The 12,815-nt window shown below is 40.7% G+C and overlaps 1 protein-coding gene across 9 annotated transcripts in view; it reads left to right on the top strand.

Moving 5' to 3' along the window:
* camkk1a (calcium/calmodulin-dependent protein kinase kinase 1, alpha a) overlaps window positions 1–12,815 on the top strand; it is a 92,247-nt gene that overhangs the window by 67,570 nt on the left and 11,862 nt on the right. For all 9 annotated transcript variants that reach the window (XM_061740143.1, XM_061740134.1, XM_061740140.1 and 6 more), the window contains 6 exons: window positions 1,668–1,756; window positions 5,092–5,291; window positions 6,879–6,932; window positions 7,257–7,330; window positions 9,891–9,978; window positions 10,930–11,058. In XM_061740143.1, the coding sequence (XP_061596127.1) occupies window positions 1,668–1,756; window positions 5,092–5,291; window positions 6,879–6,932; window positions 7,257–7,330; window positions 9,891–9,978; window positions 10,930–11,058 (634 nt within the window). The remainder of the gene's footprint in view (window positions 1–1,667; window positions 1,757–5,091; window positions 5,292–6,878; window positions 6,933–7,256; window positions 7,331–9,890; window positions 9,979–10,929; window positions 11,059–12,815) is intronic.

Raw genomic sequence — 12,815 nt, 5'->3', positions numbered from 1 at the left:
AAAGGACTTGACACAGAAACGTACCGGCTGAAATAGATTTTGCCGTCATTAAATTTGTCGATCCGCAGACTATTTGGAAAATGGATTAATCGTTGAGTGAAATAATGAGAAAAGCATGTTAGTATTTTACTTCAATTACCCCAGCAGAGGAAGTGGAGGCACTGGCAGCTGATCGATGAAAGGTCGTTTATGCCATAACGTACCGTCATTACTTTTTCATGGAAAGGGAGGATGAGTTTTAGGGTGGATTTTAAGGGCTGTTGATTTGAATTCATGCACTTTATCGATTGGTGGAGGCAATTTCTTTATGTTTGTGTTTGAAGAGCACTGGCATGATTGTTTTTTTTCCCATGTAAGGGTGCTCTGACACTCAGTAACCCAAACCAACCCAAGCATGACTGATGCAGTAGCAGCTGGTTTTTCATATAAGCCGTGGAAATTACATCACTTGAATTTATTCTGACAGTCGATGTGAAAAAGTAAGTACATCCTCTTCCAGGTTGCGTATCAGGACATAATTAAAACAGATTCTTCTGGTTTTTAACAGGTCTTTAAGTAACACAACAGAGCTTTAGCAGGTTTTAGCTCAGCAGACCCCCCTATAGACGTGGAGGTGAAGTTTTTATTCTTGTTTAGTCTCTTGCGCAGTGATTTTTGTTTTCTCCTCCGTCGTTACTTTCTGGACTAGCCTCTGTTGTCTGCTGTCCTTGTGTGAGCTGGTTTCATGATGCCTGACATGCTGATGAGAACCCAACTAAAAAAGTAAAAGATACCGGCAAAGCTCAAAACTGAGATGAGCTGTGAACATGAGCATTAATTTTCTTCTCTTCTCTCACTAGCTGTAGTGATCCACTTTGTTTCTATTTAGTTTTTTACTTGAATATTAATCAAATCATTTTTATTCTTTTCACATATTGCACATATAAATGCACATGTTTTCACCAGCTCTCACACGAGCCACAAAGTTGGAGACTAAATCATCACATATTACAGAATTGTATAAAAGGTCACATGAGACCTTTCTTTTCAGATTTTCCTGAGGTCTTCCTGAAGTGTCAAAATAATACAGAATTGCAGTTCAACAAATCCGTTTCAACCAAGTCTTTGCGGTTCTGTTCAAAGCAGCCAGTTTTAGGACTATCGCTCCGAACCTCTCTTCTGACGGGTTTGCCTCTTCTTTTAAATCAGTGTTCCACCTTTACACAACCACCTCCATGCTGCAGCAAACGCTGCTTTAGTGAAGTTAAAGACAAACCCATGAAAGCTGAACGGTTCTTCCATGTTCTGGGTCTGTGATTTCATACCACCCTGCGTAGCTATTTACACACCCAGGTGGCTCCAAACGAACGATCGGTCGTGTCCCCGTAGGATATCAGAACCCTAAATATATGCTTTCAAGCAATGAAAATAGTTTTTTTTAACATGTCACGGATGTACAGACTCATTTTTGTAGAATAGATCAATTTTAGCTGTTAATCTCCTGTAAAGAATAACTTTAGTAACAATGTAAACATTTCTGACGTGAGCGGAAGAGCAGGATTGTTTAAACTGATTTGAAAGGGGCTGTGAGAAATCTCCTTATCCTTCCTTTCCATCCACAAGTGAATCTCTGTGGTGTTTTTTTGGTCTGTAGCACATTCGAACAATGTGCTCTTGCCTCTCTGCAGTCCAGTGATGGAAGTGCCCACGGACGATCCTTTTACTGAGGAGCAAGCACGCCTGCACTTCAGAGACGTGATTCTGGGGATCGAGTACTGTAAGTATCTCACGGCTGGGAACCGTTGAAGTGAAATAAATTAGCATGTCTTTGGGTATCTCTTTTGTGCCATAGTCCCACTTTTTAAAGTGCTCATCTGCGCCGTCATTTATTAACACTAAAAGATTTGGTGAACAGATGTGGATTCTTTTCCCAACCACATGCTCTCTTGGTATTCTTAAAAACAGCAATGGTGTGGTTGTTTTTTGGTATTTTTGTGCTTCTGCTTCAATGCCCCCGGGGTCTGGATGCAGTCCTCGTCTCCTCATCAGTACCGAGCTTCTGTTTATGGTTTTCCTCTGGCTCTCCTCTTTTCTGTGGGTGATCAGTTTCACCCATTTACAGTTTGTTCAATTAACAGGCATTAGGCTTGAACCCTTGAAAGTTTACTTTGTGACTCATCTATTATTTGAACGCTGAACATTTGTGCACAAATTAAATATTCCTCCAGCGCATCACCGACAGGGGGAGGGGTTTGTGCTCGTGCACATAAGGAGAGGTGGGAGAGGTTTGTCGGAGTTCATGACGGGGTGTGTTTTCTGGGGGAACACCAGAGGGAGGAGGGGCTGGCTGTCTGTCCTCCAGAGTAAACTAGAAAAAAAAAACTGGAAACAGAAAAAGTTGAATGTGAGTTCCTTCTAAAGCAGGCAGGCGGCCACATCTTTACAGCGAGGAAGATGACAGGAAAGTAACCAACAAGACATGGTGTGAGTAATTTAAACATAAAGACTGAGGTTACTGGAGGTTCTGGAAGAATACTAGGGTAACAGTATCTGACTGATGTCTGACGAGGCCAAACTCACATCTCATCTTCTCTCAGGCTGGAGCCTAGAAACCTGGTAATATCCAATTTTCTGTCAGGTCATGAAAACCCAGAAGTAACTAGTAAGAATATTAAACCGCATAACATTGAATATTTTAATTCTTCCATCTAGTGCTGGGCGGTATACCGGTTCATACCGAATACCGGTGTTTATTTTTCTTATGATATGAATTTTTCATATACCGTAATTCCGGTGAGTAGCGTACACAACGTTGGGAACGCCGCGCGGCGCTACGTTCGCCGCTGGACACTGTTTGTGAGGGGACTGAAAAAAACACTTTTGGTGTTCGGTGGAATAAGTGGGAAAAAAACGAACAATTAATAACAGCGTTGTAATATAAGGAAATAGACTGGCCGCTCCCGTAACTGTTGCGCACCACAAACATAAATCGTTGGCCAACCAAAAAGTAACCACATAAGAATTTTACCTAACATTCACCAGGAGGTGGAACCAAAACAACATAATGCTGGGAAATTAAAAAATGTTCAGTTTTTTCATGTTCAATAAATATTTTCTACCTTGTAATTTTGCAAAAGATTTTTTTCTTTGAAAAGCATGCCTAAATCTAATTTATTTGATTTATGCATCCTCCTCATGACAGTAAAATAGGCCATTCTAAGCCAATTTACTGCAGCAATTCCTTTCCAAATCATTAGAAAATGTGGTTAACACCCAGTTGTGCATGAAAAAAAAATACCGTGATATACCGTGAAACCGATATAATTTTGAAAAATACCGTGATATAAATTTTTGGTCATACCGCCCAGCACTACTTCCATCACAATGACATCATCCAGAATCGCTTACCCTGCCTTTAACAAACGTATCCATGTCTGTTGTTTCTCCTGCTTAACTCAGTCCAACATACTAAAATGTCTTCTGTTTGAGTTAAACCAAATCACAAGCATAAACCATTGTTCTCCACTTTATTGGCTCACGAGTGTCATTAGTGCTGCAGCTACAGCCATAATTGCTGAGGCCTTTTAGGAAGATAATTGCAATCATGTTTCAATAAGACCTCGTCAGACAAGAAGGCACAGCTTATCCAATCAGTGAAGTGTCCAGGGCTCGCATCCAGCAGGCTGTTAAGAGATGTGCTTAACTTCCAGCCCTGCTCGACCTGCAGGTCACCGTCTGCACATATTTCTCCTGCAGCAGCAGGCGAGCCTGAGATCATGATTTCCTCTGGGACGGGATTCCGACTTCTATCTGATCCATGTTGTTTTTGCATGAATCTATTTATAGATATTTTGGCAGAATGAAAGGAAATTGCACATTATTCCACAAAAAAGACGGATTAACTGTATTCTGAAACACTGTTATGGCAACTGTCATGTTGTACTTTTAAAAATATGGACATTATTGAATAAATGATGTGGCTGGTCAGCTACTGCGGTGGAAAGCAATTGGTTATATTTACTTAAACACTGGTTGTACTCAGAGTACTACAGGGTTTGTTCTTGGACTTTTGTATTTGTAATCTAGCAGCTACAGTCGCTGGTTAACATAGGTTATATGATATAAGATATTTCTATTATACAATGCCCCATTTCAAGATTAAGAATAAATAAACAATTGAAAACCTGATTGTCTGTTTACACCGTAGTGGATAAAGTGACCAGCTGTCCTGAACTGCTGTCTGGAAGCATCTTTGTACAGGAGTTTATTCAATAGATGTCCAAGTTTCAATGTCACAAGGAAGCAAAGGCTTTTTATTGTTTTTTTCATATCAACATTTAGATAATGACTGCCTTTATGATAATGTTTCAGATGGTAACAAGATATTTAACCCCAACTGATGCAGGAAGTAGCTTCTCATTTCTTAAACAACAATGTTGGAAGAGAAATCCTGCGGTCGAAAAGATATAAAACTGTTAAAAGGGTGAAATAATCTCCATGCAACAAGCAAAGAAAACATCTAAAGAAATAGCTGAAACATCTCAAATTTGGTGAAAAACGGCTCAACACATCATTAGAAACTGGAAGGATAGTGGGAAGAAAAAAAATCTTGAATGATCATTGGATCATTTAAAATACTTGGTGAAATCAAATCATATAAAACAATAGTAGAACTCACAGCTATGTTTAATAGGGAAAATAAGAGCATTCCCAATGCACAATGTGAAGGGAAATCAAGGGATTGGGACTAAAAAGCTGTGTAGCCTTAAGAAAGCCACTTCTCAGTGGGGCTTATCAGAAAAACCTTCAGAAAAATACTCAAGGAGTATAAATAATTGGACTCTGGAGTAATGGAAGAAGGTCATGTGGTCTGATGAGTCCGGAGTTACCCAGAGTTCCGGTGTTGGGAACATTAGGGTAAGAAGAGAAGCGGATGAGGTGATGCACCCATCATGCCTAGTGCCTGTTGGGGCGGGGCTCTGATGTGGGACTTCTTCATCAATTTTCTTATTCATTTTCTAAAAATCCCGTCATGAAGTTTTCTTTTGAAAGTGCCACAAATCTAACAAAATCTTAATCAGTAATGAATGCCCTACTCTCTGTTATTGTCAGTGCATTACCAGAAGATCATCCACCGAGACATCAAGCCCTCGAACTTGTTGCTGGGTGACGACGGTCATGTGAAGATAGCTGACTTTGGAGTCAGCAACCAGTTTGAAGGCAACGATGCTTTGCTGTCCAGCACTGCTGGCACGCCGGCTTTCATGGCCCCCGAGACCTTGTCAGAGGCCCACAAGAGCTTCAGCGGGAAGGTGAGTCAAATTAGGGACGGATTCCGCTTTTCTCTAATGATGGGGCTGATTAGTCTGACTGTGCAATGAATGTATATGCTGATACTCTACATCTGTAAATATCCATCTGTTTTTCTTTTTGTATACTAGAATTTTTTTATTTATTACTATTTTTATTCTCCTTCTTATTCTTCTTATTATTATTATTGTATATACTGTTTATAGTGTTATAGTGTTTATTATTATTATTATTGTTGTGTGATATTGTGTGATATTGATGCCTCTTGTTTTGCACTATCCCCTTTGCTGCTGTAACCTGGAAATTTCCCCTCTGGGGGACTATTAAAGGATTTCTTATCTTATCTTATCTTATCTCATGCTCTATTCTTATTGAATACTACAGTGGGGCGAACAAGTATTTGATACACTGCCGATTTAGCAGGTTTTCCCACTTGCAAAGCATGTAGAAGTCTGTAATTTTTATCATAGGTACTCTTCAACTGTGAGTGATGGAATCTAAAAAAAAAAAAATCCAGAAAATCACATTGTATGATTTTTAAGTAATGAATTTGCATTTTATTGCATGACATGAGTATTTGATACATCAGAAAAACAGAACTTAATATTTGGTACAGAAACCTTTGTTTGCAATTACAGAGATCAGACGTTTCCTGTAGTTCTTGACCAGGTTTGCACACACTGCAGCAGGGATTTTGGCCCACTCCTCCATACAGATCTTCTCCAGATCCTTCAGGTTTCTATGGCTTATGCCTAGCACCGATGCATTAAATCTAGAAGTGCAAATTAATTTATATACCTGCATATCGATAAAAACATTAAACACACCAAATACTTTAATGTGGCCATGTTTTAGTAAGTTTTTTGTTTAGTTATTTTTTTAGCTAAATCCATATTGGCAAGCCTTTGTTCCCAGCTCCATGTCATGGTTCTGTTCTGATGTAACTGTTTCCTTATCTGCGTGGATCGTGTCCCCTCCTCCAAGAGTTATCTAAAAAGACTTGTTGATTTCCTCAAAGAAATATCTCATCGGTCCACAGAAAGATGAGCCAGAATAGAACATTTTTTTTCTGTTTTTAAAATCAAAAAAAGGGTGAAATGGGGGTAAAAGAGCCACTTATGTGCCTCAGCCATGCTGTTTTCCTGAGTGCTCAAGTAACGTATTCAGACCCAGCGCTCTTTTCTCTTTGATTAGCCCTCTTTCAGAGTTTAGTCGAGCCATCGAGGACAAATGTTGTCCAACATTCGTATGTCACTTTAATCCCCTCCAGCTCTTGCTTCCAGGAGTACATCATGCATCTGATAGCACGTATTTGGTGGCACTGAGGTAGATTGCACTGATATTGAAGGCAGCTCTATTCATCATCCCGTATTTATTAAGGAACACAAATGGATTTTCTTCTGAAAGTACAGAGAGAGGCAGCTGGAAGGCACACGGCCTGATGGGTTACAGCTTTGCCTCTGCTATCTAATCACACAACTCCATCTTCAAGGCATTTGATGATATACGATGAAATCACTCACATTTGTCCTCGACAGTTTGTTTTCCATTCATTTGCATTTAATGTCACATCTGGTTCTTTGTTGAAGGCGCTGGACGTATGGGCGATCGGAGTCACCCTCTACTGCTTCGTCTTCGGGAAGGCAAGTGCGAACAGTTTTCCACTCACTCTTTTATCAGCATCTGGGCCTCATATAGGAGCCGTAACTGGGATAGATGTTCATTTCACACACTGCCCAGCTTGTTAACGGCACCCAGCAGCACGTCTGTGGAAACACTATCTGCCTCCTTTTTGTGAGCGATGCAGCCGCTTTCTGGAGCAATCATTTATCCGAATCAACACCAGAGGCTGATTACTGCTGTTGTAATTTGTCATGTCTATCTTTGGGGATTAAAAGCCCCTCTGATTGAGTAATGCAGTCCTTTTTCTTGTGGTTTTCACTCCCTTTGCTCTGCTCCACCAACAGTGCCCATTTATCGACGACTACATATTGGCTTTGCACAATAAGATAAAGACCAGGCCTGTGGATTTCCCCGAAACGTGAGTCCATCTTTTGCATTGTGTTCCCAGTCTTGTGCTTTACTGGTAATCATGGCAGTGCTGCTTCAACTATTTTTCTTGTCTCACAAACTGCAACCACAGTCCTGTTCAAGGACACTTTAAATGTTGCCCGTCTGTGATCAAAACAAGCGTGTAAAAAGCACAGCAGTCAGGATACACACCTGCTGCTGGGCCTCCCACGGTTTCTTCTTTCAAGTAAAAGGTTAAGAAAAGGTGCAGGGGCCTTGTTGGGTACTGATAACAAAAGAAATTAAGCCAGAAAGAGGATAGATGGCGAGCACACGCTGAGTCAACAAAGTGGTAAACTCAACCAACATTCATGAAGCTCTGTCAGAACAGTGTTGTTTTCCTGATAATAAAATGTCTTTCCTCATTAAGGTCATGGTTGTGCAGATGTCTACCATTAGTTGCCATCCTCCCACATCTTATCTAATTTGTACTAATGAAACACTTGTAGCACCGCGTTGTTGTTAGAAGCGATGGGAACGCACTAGTATTACTGTAGTTACGTGACCCCATGTCGCATCACTGTCACGCAGTTGTTAATGACTCCTGACACCGCCGCTCTTCTCCTTTTGACTTAATTTTAATGTCATTTAAATCTTTATAAGTATTATTTCTCCTTTATCTCATGCTTTTGAAAATGCTTTACTTACAGTAGCAGAATAACACATAAGCAGGACATAATTAAATTAAAATTGAAAAATTGAATAATATCTCATTCATACATTTATCTCAGGATTTTAGCCAACAATTTTCACCTCTTTAAAGCCATTTTGGCCACTTTTTTTTTTTTGTATATATATTTTTATCACCGATTTTTTTTCCCATGTTATCACCCAGTGCTCCTACGTAAGTCAGTCCTAGGCATTGCTCCCTCTACCAACCCCGGGAGGGCCCACACTGAGCTCAGGTCTCCTTCTTATACTGAGGAGTGAGCAAGCCGCTTCTTTTCACCAGACAGGGTGGGGCTTCTCCGGCCGGACGTAGCGCGTGGAAGGATCAGTTATTCCAGCCAGATCCTCCCCACCCCATCTGGCGCCCCGGTTGGCCAGAGGGGGCATGTATAGCCCAGGACTGTGTGCATGTTTTTGTGAGGGTAGCTCACATTAGCTACCCAAGGGGACACGGGGAGAACATGCAAACTGCACAGATAAAGGCCCTTTCGCCAACCCCACCCAGGGTGTGGGCGCTGAAGTTATTGGGGGGAAGTAAATACGTCCTCAACACCCACAGCATCCCCGGCGAGAATTGAACCCAGCCCCTTTTAGCTGCACCACCATGCCCCCCTATTTTGGCCACTTTTAAGCATTACGCTTTACTTGTCAGGTAGCTTACTTTTAGCTAGCAGTGATCAACGTCAATCTTCCCTCACTTTTGTAGCACAAGTAGTATTCTTAGTAATCTTTTCCTCCATTCACTTACTAGCTAAAACACATTTTCAACATGTGAACCAGCAGTAAGCAGGTTTGGATGCTGCATGTCAAATCCCCTTAGAAATTGTTTTTGTTGTTTGCTTCAAAACACTGATTAGTGACACATCCAGTGAGGTACAGGACAAACATCCCAACTTGCCTTCCAGGAGGTCTATAAACATGAAAATATCTCTGAAATCGCTGCTCAGATTTTGTGCTGAGTTTATTTTGAGGGTGTTTTCCTTTCAAAAGACGGTGTGGTCACAAAACCACTTATTTAGTAAAGCAACAGATGACAGGTGGACACATGATTGACACTCGGCCACTTGTTCTGAAACCTGAAGACGGTCAAAGCATTTCACTTGTGGTTAAAGATTTAAGATTGCCTTTATATCTGATTTTCAAATGTGTCTTTATTAGCTTTAGTTAAAAATGTATAGAAATATTCTATTTGAGTCCTTTTAAAGAAACAGCACAATTATACACAGTTTTCGTGCTGTAATGGGCAAGAAAGAAAAAAAACTCCCTTCTCACTCCGGCACACACTTTACTAATCATGACATAATCAATGAAATGCAGGATATCATTCCTTAAAAAAAGAAATGATAGGAGTCAAATAAGGCTGCTTGAATTATTCCTGAATCGTCACTGTGATGGCCACAGTAAAACACAGTAAAAAGTAGAAACTTCTAACTTTTAGCTTCTGTAGTTACAATGGACTGCCAAGTTGACTTTATTTGAATAAGCCAGATTTTTCTTTTCTGTTCTGTTCTTTCTTTTAAATTGAGGCTTTTTAAAACCTCACATTAGTTGAATGATCACACTTATAACCTGGGTGATAACCTCTGCTTTTCTGGAGACGATACTGGATGGTTTTGAACATTGATGGTATTAACATGTGACAAGATGCTTTTATTTAAATGCTGTTTGAAGAATTTTAATTTCAGCCCGTTTTCATGAATCGTGTTCTTCATTACGTCTTTCCAGTGTAAAAAGGAATGATTTCATTACAAGGCTTAAAACTATTCAACGCTGGCTGCCTTGCACAGGAATTTGGAGGGACTTCTCACCGTGATCTTCAACCAGGCACCAGAAGCTTCAAGTTGGGTTTTTTTTTTCTGCAGACCAACGATCAGTGGAGAGCTGCAGACTCTGATCTTGCGGATGCTGGATAAGAACCCGGACACCAGGATCAACATTCCTGAGATCAAGGTAACGAGCTGCTGTTGAGGATGACGGTGTTGACATTGATGCAACACAGCGGTGCTTTTCTCCCTCGTGATTGGCTGGTGTGACTCTGATCTCACCATCATATGTAAGAGCGGCGTTCATTAGCCACGCCGTCTTGCTCCGGGGCATGACGGCACCAGTTCCAGCGCAAGGAGAACTGGACTAAAAGTGCCTGGGCTCAGGCGGTGCAGGGCATGGCGGTTTCAGTACCAGCCACGGACACATGACAGTCCCCGTTGCCCTGCACGTTTCCACGACACAATCTAATCATGTGTCACTGAGTCATTTTCTCACCAGAGACTGTTTGTTTTGGTGGAAAAGAGATAATGAGGGTGTCATGCATGTCCTTGGGGACAAACACTCGCATGAGTACACTCAAGTCAGTAAATATCAATAAATACACTTCGTTTCCTCACTATTTAGAATATCAATCATTTAAACAATATTATTTTAGAGATTTTTAGATTATTTTGCATTATGTCTCGTTCATTATGTTTTATTTTTGAAGTATGATCTATATGTTCATAGATTTGTATTTAAGCTTAGATTGTGTGAAGAGACCTGCACAGATCCTTCTGTGGTGTCACTGGTAGTGTTACTTTGTTAAATTAATAATCCCGCTTATTCATCTAAATTTCTCTCTTCTTACACAGTGACCATCATAGATGCATCACGTGCCAGAAACAGATGTTCAATGTTTACATTTAAGGTTTTGTATTTTTTTTATGTTTTCTTTTTAATATATATATTTTTGACTACTTGATTGATGCTTAAATGCATGTACAGTCCATGACTTTAGAAGAAAAGCAGCAGATGCACAACAAAGGTGTTTTTTTTTAACTCACAAAACAAGACAGAACGTCAGTGCAAAGGTCCCGACATGAGAGTGTTGTTTGTTAGGCGCTGCTGACTGCAGAACCTGTGTGTGTGTAGATGGACCCGTGGGTGACCCGGGGAGGCACTGACCCCTTGCCTCTGGAGGAGGAGCACTGCTCTGTGGTGGAGGTGACAGAAGAGGACATCCAGAACTCGGTGAAGTTCGTCCCCAGCTTTTCGGCCGTGGTAAGAAAAGATAGAGATGGGGGGGTGTGGGGGACTGAGTCTCAGTTTCTTCTGTCTGAAGCAGCCACCGCTGAGTACTGACGAGGCGCTGCTGTGTCATTGTTGAGTTACTTTGAGGCGACTTTGTGTTGTGAATGATAAAATATGACTTTATAACATCGCTGCTGTTTTAATCAGATAACACCTAAATTTATCAAATCATACATACATTTTTACTGCTTCATTTTCAATCAACATGTATTTTTAAAGTCTCTATTTCTATCATTTAATTTTTTTCCACATTCCCCCCCTCATTCCAACCACCGTCCAAACCCAGACATTGCATGCTGTACATACCGTGTCACTAACATACCGATTAATCTCATCCCTGACAAGAACAGCCAGCAGCTCCTCGACTTCACAATCGCCTCACATCCACATAACCGTGCTGTCAACATGTTTAAACCATCGGTTTTCTTTCAAACTAAGAAAACTTCAACAGTGGATAAAATCTAAGGGGCTCCCTCCTCGTGAGAAGTACCCACTTTTTGGATGCATTCAAATTAACTACGTCACTGCTGTATTAGAGGCTTCTGCCATCTGTCAGAAAGGGATATATATATAAAGAAACAAAGAATTACCACACAAAGCTGCACAGGCCACACACTTCAGATTGATTTTTACTCAAATAATGTTGGCATCTTTCATCAGAAAAGGGAGAGATATAAATACAACCCCTAATATAGGTGGATTGCATGAGATCATTCCAAGCGCAAAAAGGACTGTGTGTTAGTTCCTCGATTACATGCATCAACATGATTTGTTTTTTTGTTTTTCAAGTAAAAAATGCCAGCAGAGCTCTCAGGAGCTCCTCATCCCAGCTCCAGTGATCATAACATAGCTAGATCCAACCTGTACAGGAGTTACTTCTACATATGAACTTGTTGGTGTTTGGCATGATATTTCATGTTTTTAACACCAGAAATAAAGATGGACACAGCCAAGTTATGTGACGCATCCAGACACATAGTGATGGAATAATATTTTTTTTTTTTAAACGTTGAATAAAGTAGGAAAAGACAGCAGATAACTTCAGAGGAACGTGTTTGAGTTCAGTAAGCGAATCAGACTTTTGTTCTGTAAAATTTAAATTCTGGACTCGTGTATGAGTTAGCGCTCGGTGATGCAGGCTGGAGATGGTTGATTTAGGTTTTGATTGATCAGGAATAGTTAGATCGGGCACGTCTTAGTGGTCGTCTTCCAGCTAGACGATCGGTGGACGGATCTCCAGTCAAGCCAGGTGTTGAACACTGAATCCAGACATCACCTCTGATACGTCCATCTGTGTGTATCTGTACAAGCGAAGCCCTGCATCCTGCACATTAGAGTGTATAAATACGGAGAATTGCTGTACACAAGTGAGAAACACCTGTAAAGAGCTTTATAGAGCCGACACCAGGTTGAACAGGTCCCATGTAAATGTCAACAGTTTTCCTCCTTCTCCAGGTATCACTGGTGTAATCTGGGGACATCCATGTGGTCCCTGCATCCTCTTGATATTTAAATGTTGGGAAAAATGATGTTTATCCTGAAAACATCAGGGGGGATTTGTTTGCCCTCAAAGCAGCTTCCTGCTTGAACATCTAACCCATAGACGACACGGTCGCATATCTTTTTGGATAAGAGGTCCGTCAATATTAAACCATTAAGCCTGAGTTTGGACCTGGATAGGTTTTATTCATCGATTTTTTTTCAACTTTCTATGTTGTCAGAAACCA

Source organism: Cololabis saira, chromosome 14 (assembly GCF_033807715.1).
Source record: "Cololabis saira isolate AMF1-May2022 chromosome 14, fColSai1.1, whole genome shotgun sequence".
In the NCBI taxonomy this organism is placed as follows: Eukaryota; Metazoa; Chordata; class Actinopteri; order Beloniformes; family Belonidae; genus Cololabis; species Cololabis saira.
This window is presented reverse-complemented; position numbering and strand designations above follow the sequence as displayed.